General features: G+C 38.5%; 1 protein-coding gene across 3 annotated transcripts in view; it reads right to left on the minus strand.

Moving 5' to 3' along the window:
• Positions 1–17,667, minus strand: part of GAB1 (GRB2 associated binding protein 1) — a 102,709-nt gene that overhangs the window by 18,777 nt on the left and 66,265 nt on the right. For 2 of the 3 annotated variants that reach the window (XM_042829685.1, XM_042829686.1), the window contains exons 3-6: positions 17,329–17,542; positions 9,822–10,426; positions 7,884–7,969; positions 7,374–7,677 (exon numbers count right to left, since the gene is read on the minus strand). In XM_042829685.1, the coding sequence (XP_042685619.1) occupies positions 7,374–7,677; positions 7,884–7,969; positions 9,822–10,426; positions 17,329–17,542 (1,209 nt within the window). The remainder of the gene's footprint in view (positions 1–7,373; positions 7,678–7,883; positions 7,970–9,821; positions 10,427–17,328; positions 17,543–17,667) is intronic. The other variant, XM_042829687.1, reaches the window with a different exon arrangement.

Consider the following 17,667-nt stretch of genomic DNA (forward strand, 5'->3'; position numbering starts at 1 on the left):
GAAAGGGAAGAAAAAATAGGTTATCACTAAAGTCCTGTTTCTGCTCTCCCCAGGGTCTCTGAAATTCTGCATTACCATCTCTGCAACTAATATCAGAGAAATTCCTGTAGCTTGTCTTCAGAGAGCCATTTTTTAAATCTTTAAAACCATCAGATTTAGTAAATCAGCTTCATCTGCAACTATGAAATACTCAATCAGATTTTTTTTTTTCTTTTTTTGAACTTGAAATTATTTGTTGTTTTAAGGTTTTGCAAGACCGATCACGGCTGCAAGCTGAGGACTGGTGGATCATACCAAGGCACTACATAAATTTATTTCAGGCTTGGAACCGAAAGCTAGCCTTGTAGAAATAATTTAGTACTGCCACTGTAAAAGCCTAAGATCTAGCTAACCTGAAGGCTTTGGAGACTGAAGATGGGGGGGAAATAAATAAATAAATCAGTACACTTCCATTTATCCTGCTTTAGGAACTCTGCAGAAGCACCAAAACATCCTCAACATTTTTACCTTTTCAATTGTTAAACAAAATGAACGGCAAGTTCATTTCAAGAGAACTTAAACACTTAGATTTCCAGAATGAAGCATACTTCTGCTCTGAAAAGCAAGCATGAAAATTAGTTTCTTATCCGCTGTTCGGTTCAGATCTTGTTGCTGATTAAAACTGATTGTCATTCACAATTCTTCCATGACTATTTGCCGTAAAGTCTAAGTGAGTGTTCTGTTAAGACTGTACAACAATCATGATAGCACAGAACACCGCAGCGTTGCCAAGTTCTGACTCGGTCTCCCTTGGCCCCTAATCTTTCCCTTAATTTTTAAAGAAATCTTAGCTGTCGCAAATGCTGTAACTGTTCCTGTGATTTTATTTTGGGTTGTTGGTGTGGTGCTTCTGCTATACTAGGAAAAGCAATATGTTCACACTGTCCAATACAGACACCCATACACAAATATTTAACGAGGCAACTGTTCACTTGGCTATTTATAACTAAACTTCATGATTAACTCAAGTCCATTTCCTTAAGAAAGATTGAGCTCAGGATTTTAAAAGAACTATACAGAACTACAACAATGGGTAATTAGGATTGTCATCCAGAAGCATCACGGTGGGTCCTATTGTAGCCAGAACGTAGCAAACATAGCAGATGCTTCCTGACACACGTGGGAGTTCCGTGCACAGTTCCATCTTCAAAGTGGACTTGCATTTACAAACGTAAGGCTTGGTTATTTTTGGTGAAAAAAAGAAGTTTTCTAGGAGGTTAATCTGGCTGAGAGATGCTCACAAGTAATCAAGGAAAAGGAAAAGATAAAGCCAAGTCCTGACGAAAAATACATTTGTGTGGTCTGACCATAAATTCCGTCATGAAACATCATAAATGGTAAAGATTTGTATGAAAAATAACCAGAGAAAAATCACAGAAGTGTAGGGGTTGGACAGGACCTCTGAAGATCACCTAGTCCAACCCTCTGCTAAAGGAGATTGTGTTGTCGTGAAGGAATAACTTGTTCCTTCACAAGTTGTTGTGAAGGGAAGCATCCAGGCAGGTTTTGAGCATCTCCAGAGAAAGAGCCTCCACAATCACTACGTGCAGAAGCAACATTTTCGAAACAAGCACAAGCACAAGGTGCAACCAGGTACTTCATCTGCACGAAGAGAAATGCATGCATCACTCCCTATCTCTATGTCCTAATTTACTGCTTTCTCAGCTTAAAACTACCAATACCAAGCACCAGTTTCTTTTCAAGATAGTTGTATTTGTATGGGCTGAAGTTGCAGAAAGCATCTCTACACAAAATTCTGATGACTTATTTCTGCTAAGAAATAAACTTTTTTTTTTGGGGGGGGGGAGGGGAGGGAGGAGGAAAAGGTCAAGAGTCACTATAATACTATCTATTTGTTTCTCTTGCCATCAGCAAAATACACTGTGAAATTCAACCCAAGACTAGGACTGAAAATCTCGTTAAAAATAATCTTGAAAGTAATTAAACTCAAGCAACTTTCAGGCAAATATAACTGCCATCCAAAATCCAAGGAACCGGGAATTTAAAATTCTCAACCGTCTGTCGGCAATCTGCTTAGCGATCCTGAATACATTATTCCATCACAACTCCCTGTGACCCTGGAAAGACATCTGCATTAATCTGAACTCTCCTGTAAAGTGTTTTTATAAGAAGGTTGGATCAACAGCATTACAAAAATAACAGCACTGCACTCAGTTTAAATTACACTTAACTTCTGATTTTCATTCCGTGGTGATCGTAGCTTGTTAAATTCAGCCACATGCTCGCAGTTCATATTTTCCTTTCTAGAACCTCAAAAAAAAAATTCACTTTGGCACAAAGATGTGCTTTAGAAAATGGAAGCTGCCAAGCTACAGTAAGTAAAGCACCAGATCAAGACTTGAAGGAACTACGTTCCACCACCATTAATTCCATCAACTTGTTTAAGATAGATATTGAAAAAATACATTTTGCCAGCCAAGACTAAAAACACACACAATCTTAAGAACTCTGAACTTTACAGATGAAGAGATGCACCACATATATTAGATACTATACATCCTGAAGGATTCCTCCATAGCTTTATTAAATAAATATTTTTCAAAATATAAAGATCCTAAAATTTTGCTTTAAGGGGACAAACATGATCTTTTACCCCTGAAACAAAACACTTCGGGGGTGTCCTTATCATGCGCAGAGACCCATGGACACACAATCTCTCTCCCACGCTGCTCAGCCTTGTCCTGACCTACAAAGTACTACTGACCCACCCTCTGCCCCTTCCATTTTCAAGCATGTGCTTTCCTTGATCTAGGACATAACATCGCATTTGTATTGAAGATTAAGATCGTCTTAACTCACAGATCTCCGTCAGGCTTCACAACTTTCTCATGGACTGCCAACACAGCCACTTGAGACCTGCCTGTTCAGTATCTTTCACTACGTAGACTTGTTCCCTGTGGAGCAGCGGTGACAGGAGGCACTGCCCCATATCACACATTTTGAAGAGCCCTATGAAAGCACACGGTGGAACAGAAGAGAACCTGTCTGTTCTCTGCAGCCTTAGCTTTCTAGGGAGTCTTCCCACCTCACTGCATTTATATACTTTTTACTCTACTGGCCCTACTTTCATAAACAGCACTTTTGAAGGAGGAGCATGAATGCGTGACCGCCTCCAAAAAAAAAAAAAAAAAATTGCCACAGAACCACTCTGTCACAGAACCCGTCACTGACTTTTAACAATTCAGGGAAAGTGATTTAACTGCAGGGTTGGCTGAAACATGTCTGGATAAAGCCTTTTGCTAGCAGCAGTGCTTCGAACTTAGCATCAGGATTGCATGCAACCACGGCAAGCCAAAGAGCCAAAAGCAAAAATACAACAAAGATTTTACATGAAATAAATTATAATTTAAGAAAACAGCGCTCCAAGAAAACCCACTTCTTTTAAATCTAATTTTTGTCATTCAGTTACAGGTGACTGTGGAAAAAACATCTGGCCAAATACTCTCCATTTTGTCCCAAGTAATACATCACTTACCTTTTGGTGTATTTCTTTAAAGAAAAAGTGTTTGATTTAAGCCACAGGGGCAGGAAGCCAACAATGTTTTGAAAGTACTTTTAAGACTTGCAAATAAGTACTGGAAACTCCCCCTACTTACACATAGAAGGAGTGGTAATCCAGAGAAGTGAAACTACCTGAAAATGCAAACTCAAATTCCTGTGTTTTGTTTTTGTTGTTGTAGTTTTTTACCCCATGCTCAAAAAAAAAAGCTCTTCTAGAAACCAGAACAAAATGACACAGGGCATCTCACACCTCATCATGGCTTCTTGCCCGGTCTATTCCTTCTGAAGAACATCTGGCAAAGCAGGGGTGAGCAAGTGTCCGCGCACAGAACATGCACACAATTTAGTGACTTTCATACATACATATTACCCACATTTAGTTATTGATATTACTGATTTTCATAACTCATTCTTCAATCACAACTGGAACAGAGGAGAGTGTTAACAATATGACGAGTTACCCAGAACTTCACTGCTCTCATGTAAGCACTTGAAGTCATGCACCTTGTAGTCAATGCTGCTGACATAATTATGTCATCTGCTGACAGATGGACAGATCTTTGTTGCCCAGTTACGTTATGACCCAAAGACCACAGAACCTGAAGTAATCTAGCATTTATTTTGTCTGAGGTTCACAAAACAGAAGCACTGGAAGGGAAAGCAGGCTACGTACGACAGAACAGACTCTGGAATTCTTGTATTCGTTTACTACTATTGCCAAACTCCACTGCCTGTAAAATTCCAAGGTCTTAAAATGAACAAAAAATAGAGAAGATACATAGGCACATACATCTGATAACTAAAAGCAGTGCCTTCCTTTGTCATTTGGTAATTTCTCTGCTATTTCTGTTCTACATTCAGAACCACAATTTTGAACCAAATTTGACAAACTTTCCTGATCCACACAGAAACGTTACTGAGCCAGTGTTTAAGATAAAGATTATAACTGTACTTCTCAGTAACAAACACATCTACAAAACAACTGTTTGCTGGCAGCACAAATAGTACTTTTGCAGCAGTATCTGCAACTGATGAAAAAATAAAACTGATTCTTCTGACAAAATACACAATATGCCCTCATTTGCCCAGAAGCCTTAAAACCAATAAACCTGATCTCAGTAACGGCAGTACTGCCATTTTTAGTGATGGTCTACAACAGAAAATGTTGAATTAATCACAAAAAAAAAAATATTAAAGATATTAAAAATATTAAAAGGAACAGTAATCAGAACTCAACTATTTTACGTACCATTTGCCCATTTCTACGCCTACCTAGATATTAGGGAACATACTGACCCACTTACTATTTTCTGGGTACTAATTTGTAGTAGAACACCACTGCGGAACATTTAAATAATGCAGAAACAAGCTGATAATAAAATGTGCTAAAAGAACTTCAATGCTGAAAAAACAACACAATAGGATGTAAAGCACATACTTGCTTTGATTAAGTAAGGGTCCACTAAATCAGAAGTTTTATTCTATTTTAATTCAAAAAGAACGGAAGTTTTATTTTCTCAAAAATATTTCAGGAAGTTATTTGTGTACCAAAATGGGAACAACATTACCACCCTGGGGCGTCATCATATCTGCTCTTGACAAGACTGGAAAACTTGTATCGCTAATGTAATACAACTGAGAGAATTTGAGTATGCCAGCGTGAGCCTGCGTTTTACTAAGATAAAAACCTCACTAATAAATCAGAATTACTGCCATTCTTGGTAACTCAAGATCTTTCTACGGCATTTGCTTGTTCCCCCAGCCAGTATAGCCAGCCAGTAGGAGCTACACTGGGCACCTCTACACTCATTAAGACACGTGTTAGCCTCCTAGCCTAAAAAACTGTTCCCCGTTGTTAGTCAGGGCTTCTCATCTGTAAAGCATTTGAGGGCAGGAGAGAAGCGTAATCCTCACGCAGCACTTACAGAAGGTGAAACACTCAGTTTCAAGAAGAGAGTCTCAAAATTAGCAGTGCTGCCTCAACAGACATGTATGCGACTGCCTTGCATCACCAACAGCAAAACAAGAAGCTTTTCAAGATTAAAACTTAATTGTGTTTAAAGTCAAGGATTTCATCAGTCGAATACACAAACCTGAAGTCAGAAAAAAAATACTTCAAAGCAGCTCAGTATTTATTTTAAGAATATTTTCCAGCATTGAGTTTCATTCTGTTACTGTCCAGTATTTCTTAAAAAGTAAACAGAGCTACTCTCTGCTAACGCAGCGACAGACAGAAGCAGAGAGCCATGGTTCTGAACAAGGCCATGTTTCACTTTCGGAACACAGGCAGTCAGAATGAGAAGCGGCACTTTGTTTTACACTGAGATCATCCCTATCATAATGATATTATCCGCTTTGCTTAATTGTACGTAAGGCTGTCTTCACTTATGAGGAAAGAAACAGTAATTTAAAGTTTGAATTAGGTCAATATTTTGGATCATCTGATTAAAACATTGATTTTTTTGCTCCAAAATGAAGTCAGCCACTCTCAACTTAAACACTCTTTTCAAATGTGTAATTCTGAAAATGGGAGCTACAAAGTTCTGCAGACGCCGACTATTTGTTTAGTTCCCCGTTCCAGAAGAAAGATATTTCTGATAAAATATTTCACATTGACTGGGAAGTCTAAGCTATTCATTAGTGATTCTCAGTAAGTACTCTCATATGGAGACATAACAATGATATCTATTTCTTAAGGCTATCACTTCAGTCACCTAAATAATCATTTACTTTAAGGCCAAGTAAACATTGTGCACCAGATTTAAGAGATTTACTCGTTTTTTTCAGGATAGCTTTGGAGAAGCCCTCTAAAATTTGTGCACTCCTCCCTCAATTTTGTCAGCATTACTGCAGCTACAAAACCCTTGAGTTTTCTCTCACACGTTCAATCATTTGAAATATTTCCACACAGAACCAGTTCTCGTTTTGCTTCATGACTGTTCATCTATTGCAGCCTACTTACTGCATTTGACAAACAACGTGGTATCCAGCTCATGTGATAGAGCAAACATGCCTTAAAAGCAGGCTTGAATTAAAACTTTGCTCCTCACATTTGGATCTCAAGGAAAGAATATCTATGGTAACCTCATAGCCCACATTCAACATCTTTTCTGCCCCATATGGCTGCTACATCTCAAACACTGGCCAACCTCAACATCAAGTGAGTTTCCTTGTTTTTACGGGTTGAAGTGAAGATAACATCATGCGCTCATCAGCAAACACTTCCTTGAAGCTAATATTATTCTTACAGTAACACATTCGTAGGAATTATTCGGTGAATAAAAAATCATTTTATAATATTTTTTAAAAATAATTTTATTCTTGAATTAAAAAATACTGCATACCTTGAGTAACAAGTTGCAAAATATCCCACTTATTACTTATTATTAATTGCTAACAATGCTTAGATCAAAAGCAAACACATAAAATAGCTAAGTCATCTACATCATACAATGGAACTGTGTATTGACCCTGCACCAAGAGCTGTACGTCTATAAATCCTATGTTGTTCCTCATGTGATGTCTCTATTACAAGCTAGCCTGCCGTCCTCTCTGTGTAAAGACAAGAACTCATACTTGAGTGTTAGCAATTCCATGTAATTTTTGAATTGAAATGTAAACCCAAGTTTGTATTTGGCTGTTACTGTGATGTATTATCATCATTAAGAAACATCTTAGTAATTTTGCTCATAAATTGGGCCAAAATTCCTTCGTTAGAATTGCTCAAAAACAGTATTTCCCACTAATCAGAAGTTGTAAGAGCTACAATATTGTATTAGATGATAAAATCAACTATTGGATATTTTCCTCACCTTTTCGGTCTGGTTTGAGGTTCCGATCCACTGGCGGCGGTTCACATTTTTCAGTAGGCACTGACCGTCTGGGAGGGGTCTTTGGACTGGACCTGAAACCCATGTGAGAGGGAGGAGGGACTTGCTTTCCAAATAACGGAAAATCAAACGTGCCTGGTGTCATTGGAACATAATTTGTTTCCTGGATGGGTTCAGTGAAGCTGCTGGAATGCTGTCGTGGAGGAGAGTTGGGATTCATTGGGACATAATTTTCATCTAGTTCTTCACTTGAAACACTTCCCACTGTCAACATGCTTCTGTTTTTCTAGAATTAACATATATTTCCTTTAACAAAATAAGTTACGCAATCAGCTGTGAATCATATGAATCTTTTAACCTAAGCTACTCAGATTAATACACTACTTTGAAACTGAAAATCACAAACACCGTACACCTTGCTTTTTTTACACAGAAACAAAAAGCATTCAAGCTCTGTTACTGTTGTCTCTCGTAAGATCACATCATACTTACAAAGTGGTTATGGAAGCCCTCCAATGAATTAGATCTGTCATTCGGAAACGTTCGTGGAATATCATAACAGTCTTGAGAACTAATTTCTAAAGAAATAAGAAGAGAAAGTGGCTATTCATCATTTGTGTTCCCCATCCCTTGGCACCAGTCATCCAGAGTTTGTTTTTATTTACTGTCTGCTTCTAAGACACCAGGCAAACATACCTCCCAAAGCTGTGGCCAATAGGTTTTATCCACAGACTTGAGATGACTGTGTTCATAAATGAACTCAGCACTTGCCAATCAACTTGAAAATCTTATAATGTTTTCCATACCAGAAAAAAAGAAAAGAAAAAAAAAGAAAAAAAAAAAAAAAACAGTATTTTTTCCTTTAAAAGAACCAGCTACATCTTCCTTTCAAATAGGCAGGCATAAAACTTTACTGTAAGAGCTGTATCTTTTGAGATAAAAGACCCTCATGAGAAACCTACTGTAAAATAAACAAACAACAGGTGTAATTTAAAGTCTAGAGGGATGCCTTCTGACTGAATACACTTGATTAGAAAGTGCTGATTCAACAGAAACTGATTCACTGCTGTAACAGGTGAATTCTTCTTTTATCCCACCACTCTTCTCTCAACTCCCCTGTAGGCTTCCAGGGGTTTTCAGATTGAATAAGTGACAGAACCGAAATATCTCCTGCTTCTCAGGGCCCTGGCTCTCAGCAGTCCACATTAAGAAGGTCCTCACCTTCGTGACTGCCTCTCTGGAGCACTGGGATGTTCGTTAAATACTTTGTCCCCAGGTCCTGGGTCTCACTCATTTGTTGCAGGCAACAACTTGCATTATTTCTCAACAAGCCTGCTTCTACTGACAGTAAGACAGAAACTCGAGGGGAAATTCTGTTGTGTTCTCCTCTTGACCTAGACAAAGAACTCCAAAGGCTCTCCCCTCCACCATCACCTTCCTCATTTTTGCCTGCCATCCCACAGGCACTGTGTAACTTTCCTCACAAACAGCACCAGCTTCAATCTACAAAATTAGACTCTGAAAGTCACATCTTTATACCCACTGCCTCAGGAACCTAAAATAAATGAAACTCTTAGACCTAAAGTTTTTAGTAAGACAACAACAACTGCTCTCTGTAACAGTAAATATCACTTTCTGAACTCAGCCTTTCACTGCATTTCTTTACTTTAAATCTGAGAGAATAAGAACAGGAACAAAAACAAACAAGCAGAAAAACAAGACACACGAAAATCTTTCTAAAATAGAACTAGCCCCACCAGATTTGCTAGTACCCAGAAATACACCCAGCTGCTAAAAGAAAAACAACACTAACGCATTAGCAAGTCTGCAATGCTGGCATTTAAACTGCTAGAAGGAACAACTTCAATTTTACTGTAAAAGCTTTGTATGCACACCTAACACAAGGAGAGAAAGCTCTGTGGCGTCAATAACCAGTTCAGGGTTGATTTCAAAGCTCTTGGTGCATACCAAATTTCACTGAACTTCCAGCTTCTGCAGATTTTGGTCATTATGTGTGAACCTTACATTGGTTGTTCTGACAGACTGACAGCAGCAGTTTTGAACTCAGCTATACAACCCTATTAGCAAAAACAATGCTGTTTTCCACTGCTGTTTTCAGAGACTAATAGAGCCATTGAAATGTCTAGCACTTCAAATACGTCCAGCTAAAGCTGAATGCCACAGTGGAGTAGCCTTTATCAATGTTCTGCGCTTTGCTATTTCAATGCTTTTCCTCTAATCAACATGTCTTTCTCTGGTTTCTTATATATTTTAGACTTCAGTGAGTGCTTCGTGAAGTGCCACGCACTCGCTTCTCAAAGACAAAAGCAACACAATTCCACTCACATGGAACTCATCTTTCTTCATAAGACTAATATCACTGAGCATTAAAAGAATCTGGAAGAGCAAAGTAAAATATGGAGCACTGACCTTTACGAAAGATATTCAAATCTACAGTTGAAATGGTGTTACTGCGTGAGGGTGGTATTCCTGCTGTAGGGATACAATAGCTACTATCAGTATCTGAAGCTGTGCGAGTAATGCTACATGTTTCCACAGGAGATCGATCTGCAGCGTGGTGAGGTTTTGGTGGCCGAGGTGGAGGAATATCTGGAATAGTATCCAACTTTGTAGTCTGAGACAATGTTCCTTCTGGAAAAGTTCGTGGAATCTGGTAAGTACCTCCAGGTGTAGGGGGAATGTCGTAACTGATGGAGATGTGCCTCATCTGTGCATCTAACGACGACGTCGCTGATGGCGTATTGAAAACATGCTGCTCGCCTTCTGCGTCAGTCCCCGTTGGAGATGCTGCCTTCGGTAAAACATCTTGGGAGTAACTCCTGGGCAGGTTATAAAGGCTGGAGTCTGCCAACGGTAGTCCAGTACGAGAAGGCGGAGAGTCATAGACACCTTGCTGCTGAAAAAAGCCATTCACAGCTTGCTTGCTCATGGATGGAGCAGGGTTTTTGTGGGAGGGCACGTTATCATTGCAGTCTGTTTCAGAAGAGCTGGATTTTGCAGAGTCAGCGTGAGATCTACACACAAGATCAAGAGATTCAAACATTGACGAACACCAAGAAAAGAAACATCAAAATAACTTTTAAGATGTTTAAAATGTGGACATTTAGGTGCATCAGTCTCTTCCAACTTTTAAAAAATGAAATGCAGGAACCCAATTATGAAACGAACTACTTCGGAAGGATTCTAAGTTATTGCACATACACAGACCATGCAGGTGAAATAGATAACAGCACAAGCACGTAACTTTAGCAGCAGCTCAGCAAGTTGATATTTCATAAAGCAAGTGATCTCCAGGAAGATGTCAAGACAACCTAAAGCAAAGTTTGTTTATTAAGGTAGTTGAAGGTGGGGTTTAATTTTTTATTCTTTTAATCAGCTCTGCCAACTAGCAGCACTTCAACAACACTGAAAAGTGAAAATGCATTCAATCCTTGAGTTCACAATACTTGCTGGTTCTAACCAGTATGAAAAAACACAATTAAAAACAGCTGCTTGCAACACCCTGAAGTTATCTACTAACCAAAAAAAACTGATTCCAGTATTTTTTTTTTTTTTAATGCATTATAAAGAAGAGAAAAAGACAGAGAGAGAAAAATCCATGTGATACATGTAACAACAGAGTGCTTTTTCTCCTGAACACCAGTTAAGGCCACATCATTAGGCAAAATGGCACAGTTGTTTGCTTTTATTTCTTTGGAACAACCACTTTTTATGACAACAGCCCTCATTATTACTGGTAATAATGGATACAACTGCCTTTTGGTTCAGTGTTTTGTTGACTTTTGTTTTTTAATGGGGGAGGGTGACACCTCCCCATTTATCTTGCCCCAGGAAGAGAGATTCTAAGTTCTGAATGCTTGCTTAAATGCAAGTGAAGACAACTGCAGAAATACTAATGTAGAAGGAGGTAATGCAGTTTTTCCACCATATCCTGGTATTTCCTTTTATCATTACCACAGAACCATTTCATTGTTTTTGTTTATAAATATGTACATGCATACTTCAGCACGTGTGCAACACTGAATAGCTGGTATACTACTCTCACTAAGCAATTGGTCAATTCAATTTACAAAGCTGCTGAGAAATAAAATATTCAAAACAACACTATTCTTCCTTTAAGAGACTCTTGTTCTACAGGTGATCAATTTGTCAGTAAAATCAAACATTTTCTTACTTCAGCAACAGCCAGATTCTTACCTCCCAGGCTTCTAGTAACCTGGGGAGAAAGGAATTCAGCTTAGCAATTCATTTAGGTTTCCTCTTCATTCATTATGGAGAAATTGATACAGTGTGAAACAAGCCTTTCTTCTCAGAGATCCATCTAAAAAATGACAAATGACTCCCTACGAGCCTCTCTGTGCCAACTCTCAAGGGAACGGATGTTATTAGTTTAGACTGGACATTAGCAGTCAAGAAAAATGTTCTTCACCTAACACATTCCTGTTGTGTTTAACAGAATTGATACTATCATCCATCAGCCTGGTCTTCTATGGCTTTAACTTATGACATACTTTTCTATGTATTTTTTTTTTTGTTACTTTATATATTATTTTTTTTTATTAAAATATATACTAATTTTGCTCTGATTACTATTTTTCATGTAGATTTAAGTTCTCCTTCAACAGTCAGAACTGGTTTCCACGTGACTTAGAATACTAACCTGCACTTAGTTTAACAGACTCCCAAATATTCTCATTAAGTATTTACCCTTGGCAAAAGCAAGGAAGTCCATCTTCCGATATTCCTTGTACCATCAACTTCGTTAAGTTTACTCTGTCTCAGAGCTTAACAAGTTCTCTAATGAACTACTGCAAGTTTAACATAACTGCAAAAAATACAGCACACAGGATGGAAGGAACTACGTAAGGTTACAGAGTGCTTCATCAATTGTGAAAGTATTATGTGATCAGATTGTATCTTTGATGCAGCCCTTGCACTTGAAGTATTGATTCCAAAGCTCTTCTTTTTCAACGCACACTCTTCTAGTTCTGTGGCATTCATCTGTACCAAACCCACAGCAGAAGTCACGTGTTTTACTTCAGTGAGCACAGCATGGACCGTGATGTATGTTTTAAATGCTAGAAAAATAAAGTGGGCAGACATTGACAAGTGATTGTAGAACTGAAATTAGTTCCAGTTCAGCAGGATGTACTTTTACCTGAAAGTATTTCCAAAATACTTAATAATATAGGCACTGGTATAGGAATAATAGAGGCACTGCTATACATCTTACCAAAAGCAAACAGAAATGCACATCATAAAAAAACTGTAGAGTTGACCTCATTTCTCAATTTTTAGCTTGTACACATACCGGGATCACTTTCATCCATTCAGCCACGTGCCAGAACTCAACCTTTAAAATGTTTTCACACACAAAAGCAAAGCAAATGTCCGTCATCTTAGCAGTTCTAGGCACAATGGTGGTTTTACAGACATTAAGACACATTATAATGACGCCAAGTCATATTTGACTCTAGAGAAGCAACACATGCAAGCATATAACCAAAACTCAAGATGCAACAACAAAGCACATACAATACAGTTACCCATCACATGTATGCAACTTAGGAGCTTTCTGGACCCAAGTAAATGCTGCTGCTTCTCTCTTGAGCACTTGTGAAAACATAAAGACTTGCAGCCAGTCATTTTCTTAGCTGATGGCAATGGTATGCATATCTCATTGTAAGAGGGCTTCTATGATTTACTCCTTTTTTTTTTTTTTTTTTTTTTTTTTTTTTAGGTAATCTTTGGAATTGGCTTCCTAGGCAATTGAATTAAGTTTTCAAAATATGAAAATGTTGTAACCAGTTTGACTTCGCAAGACCAAAAACTAGAAGATGGTCTGAAATAGAGGGCACAAAAGCAGTTTATACCTAAATGAAAACATAACTGACCCTCTGAAGTTTGAATAGATTTCAGAAGTCAGCATTCACCACTGAACATGGCAGAAAGAATACATACTATCTACAAGATTTACATTGTATTCTTGATTCATGTTACCTCAAGAAAAACTAGATTAGCACTACAGATGAGGGACAGATTTTTACTCCTTGTTTTTTAAGAAAAAGCTTCAGATATACAATCTTCGATGATTTCTGCATGTTTTCTAACATAAATCATGCAATCACAGAATCTTTTGACTTAGAAGGCACCCTTAGAGATCATCCTGCCCAACACCCCTGCAGTGGACGGACTTCTGCAGCTAGATTAGGTTGTTCACAGCTCGATCCAGCTGGACCTTGAACAGAGAACAGGGCATCCACCACACCTCTGGGCAATCTGTTCCAGTGCCTTACCACCCTTCTTGTGAAAAACTGCTTCTTTACAACCAGCCTAAACATCCCCTCTATTAGTATGAACCCATCTCCCCTTGTCCCTTTACTATGGACTCTGCTAAAGAGTCCCCATCTTTCAGCCTTTAGAAACTGAGAGGCTCATGTACAGCTTATGATCCACCAGGCCCCCGAGTCCTTTTTGGCTGGGCTGAATCCTCCACTGACATGGTAAGCATTCATGTTTCTCTGTACTTCAGTTTAAAATAAATGCAAAGTAATATCTAACACAACGACAACTAACCCTATTTATAATCAGAAGATGACTGTGATATGAACTCAGTATTACCAGGTGTGCATCACATATCTGCAAAAAGTGCTTAAGTGAGCAAACTGTTCTTTACCCAGTACTGAGAACTGTACAGCCTACCAGTCCACAAGAACTGGGTGTTAATATTCACGGAGCAGAGATAAAGTACCAGGGGCAAAATAAGAAAGCCTAACACCATGTACTGAAATCTGACTGCTGACAGAAACCCAGGAGAAAAGATTTCAAGGCAGACAGTATACAACATGAAAAAATGGGCTGATTGTCCGTCAGACCACTCATCCTTGCAATCATCCTGATTCTTTTTGCAACTGCAGGAACAAATACGTCAGACTAAACAGAATCACGATAAATAAAGTGGCAGATAAACTGCTCTTATATGCCAACAATCTGGGACAGAAACAGCAAGCATAGTAGAAATGTGGATAAATAAGTAAATAAAACAGCTCTATCTTAATTACAGCTATTTTCAGAAAACGGAATCCAAGTTTCCATAGTTTTTTTCTGTTAAAACTGAACACCATGCAAGACGTATTCCAAACAATATTTTCAGGCAAGTTAATGGCACTGCAATTAATTTCTCACACACGTTCCAAGAACAGCTACTGTTCACTCACTGCAGTGGAACCTTTTTACTTTCAAAGTCTTCTAAGAGAAGGTATTCCTGCCCTTCTTCAGAGATAAAGGGTGACCCTTGGCTGTTTCATAGACACAAGAAAAACGAGGAAGACAGTGTTATTTCCATATACATCTTGAATGAGCCAGAACAATAAGACTTTCGGAAACAGTCCCTGGCTTCTTTTTCTTATTTATGATCCAAATATGAACGTCACACTCTCACTAAATGCTACAGTTAAACAATACTCTTTTTCAAGCCAACAGTGATCAGAGCCTAAAACTATTTTAGACAAAATACAGCATGATAATTATAACCACAAGTACTGTGTTCAAACTATTCTAATAAGACTATATGATGCACTGCATGACACTGTAAGGAAACATTTTGAAGTTATTGTTAGTTTTGACACATAATAACTAAAAATTCTGAAAAGGGAGGTTGACCGTGGCCTCTAGATTTCTCAGTTACCCATCTCACCTGAAAAAAGAATAATTCCAAAGATTTTTTTATAGAAAAATCAGTGCTTCCCAGATTATCCACTAAGTACTATGCAAAGTTAGAGCAGAAAACATTCCTTCTTTTTAAAAATCTAAAAAGAAAACAATGCAGAAAAAACCATTCAAGCAACAAAATCCATATATAAATTAAACAACATCCACCTACTATAGCTTTGCTTTTAATTAACATTTACACAACTTTCCCCCAGTTAAAATAAAGGCTGTATGACATAGGTGCATGTTCCACATCTGGAAATGAATAGGAAAATGATGCAGACATTTAGTGGATTATGGGAATGTACTTCGTGCCCTGCAACACCATTTTAGTAACTTGCTCTGTAGATACACTAAGCTGTAATTCCATAGGAAAACTGAATATATCCTGCGTATCAGACCAAATCCAGCAAAACACCTGCAATCTTTTTACATGACAGGAGCAATCATGGAAAAACTCCAGCGCGACTACTGCTTTGAATTTTCATTATTAAATCCTTCTTAATAAAGAGACAGAGCTATTTAGTGAACTTGCTTAAATATAAAACAGTACAAGTCCATACCATTCTCCACTGATAACCTTGCCAATGTTTCATCGCTTTGAAATAAAGAAACTTATTATTTTAACAACCTCTACGCTCCCCATGACTTTATACAGTTCTTCTTTCAGTTCCCTTGGCATTTTTAACTCCACTGGACATTCTGTCTTCCCCAGACATTCAACTATCTTCTCCCGTAACCATCTAAAGTCTTCCTCAAGTAATTTTGGAGGTTATTCAGACTCCATTCCTCGCCCCCTTCTGTGTCCCCTTTATGGTCTCCTCAGACTTCGTTGTCTCTACTTAAGTCATACAACCATACAAGTACAAGAAAATCAACTACATATCCCAGCCTCGATCATTCTTAAAAACACCCTTCATTTGTGCTGGAAATCCACTCTGTGCCCATCCCTCGTGAAAACAAAGGGGTACTCAGATATTTCTGATGACTCAGAGCTCTGAAACGAGCCAAGATTTATCTGCCAAGCCATTATGGAAACAAAACCAAAAGTTTTGATAATTTTTGGCAGAAACTATGACATACCTATCAGGCACCATCTAAACATGAGTAAACATTTAAAATTTCAATATTCATAGCGCACATTGGATTTCCCCTTCTCTACAGGATGCTCTGGGGGCATGCCATGCTGCCTCTAACTTGCACATTTCATACACCAGGGGAACTGTAGGCTCATTCCTCCATTTTATAATGAGGATTGTAAAGGGCGGATACTTTTCTACCGTGCAATCATCAGCAAACAGAGAAAGAAGCTACTCGGGCACAAGAGCAAAATAAAAACGCCAAGGGAGCAGAGAGCATATGGCTCAGGTAAAACTGCCAGAGCATCAAGCTGTTGATGAAGAAAGCACTGAGACTAAGAGGTATGGCACTAAGGCACCCTAAGAAACACTTAGAAAGCTGCTTTCCAATGATAGCTCTCCTCAGCCTTCAACGTGCTTTCCTGCAATCATAAAAAGAATATGCAGTTTTGCATACTTATGTGTAGATATCCCAGCACATTTTTATTTTAAATTACTGCAGAAGAGCAGCTTGCAAGAGATTTATAACTTCATCCCAAAGAATACTCAAGGTTGAAAAGGACCTCTAGAGATCACCTAATCCAGCTCTTCCAATACCTCTAAGAAAAGGGGATTTCCAAGAGGGGTGAGGCTTCCCAGGGCCTCATTCAAACAAGTTTTGTTTGCTTGCTTTTAAACCTCAAAGGACAGATTCAACGAGGTTCCTGGGCAGCCCATTCCAAGGGGTGCCACCATTATCCCCTCTGAAGAATCAGTGACATTTCTTAGATGGTTACCATAGATTACATATCCTTCTCTACAGAAGATGCCGGAAATTTATCTAAGGTAAAAGTAGCAGTGCATAATAAACATACATTTCTTCCAGCCTAGAACCACTACACTAATCTGATGCTTCAGATGAGGAATTACTCTCCCTGCTTCTCAAGACTGCTGTATGAGTCTAACGTTCCAACACCTCTGTATTGTCATAAGTTCAAGAACATGAAAGAGAAGCAAAAGTTGCAGCCAACTTCTCCCACTGTTTATAGGCATCCAAACTTTCAGTGACTTAGTACAACAAAAAAATGCTTTTAGCACTAACATTCTTGGCCTGTTCAGAAGTGTTATTAAGGAAAACCATAACTTACCTCATTGGTTCGGGTTTTTTACTCTGGCAGTTAATTAGCAGTAGGTAGTCCTGAGGATCTTCTTGACTAGAGGAAGACTCCAGTGGGGGGATGTTAATAAGCTGATAAGGAGGAGGTAGGGAAGATTCTGCTTGCATGGAAGGCGGTGAAGTGTTGATGGGCAAGGGTAACTCAGCAGATGCTTGTAAAGAACTGACTGGGGGCTTCACAGCATCTGCAAACACAGAAGCATACTGCTTTACACAGTTAAGAAATGGTTTTAACAACACTGCCAAAATATTTGTTAACAGAACATCAGTTTCTTTGGATTTGTTTTTAAATTCAAAACTGTACAATCAG

Source organism: Centrocercus urophasianus, unplaced genomic scaffold (assembly GCF_019232065.1).
Source record: "Centrocercus urophasianus isolate 14NV4802_14NV808 unplaced genomic scaffold, USGS_Curo_1.0 seq_32, whole genome shotgun sequence".
Lineage (NCBI taxonomy): Eukaryota > Metazoa > Chordata > Aves > Galliformes > Phasianidae > Centrocercus > Centrocercus urophasianus.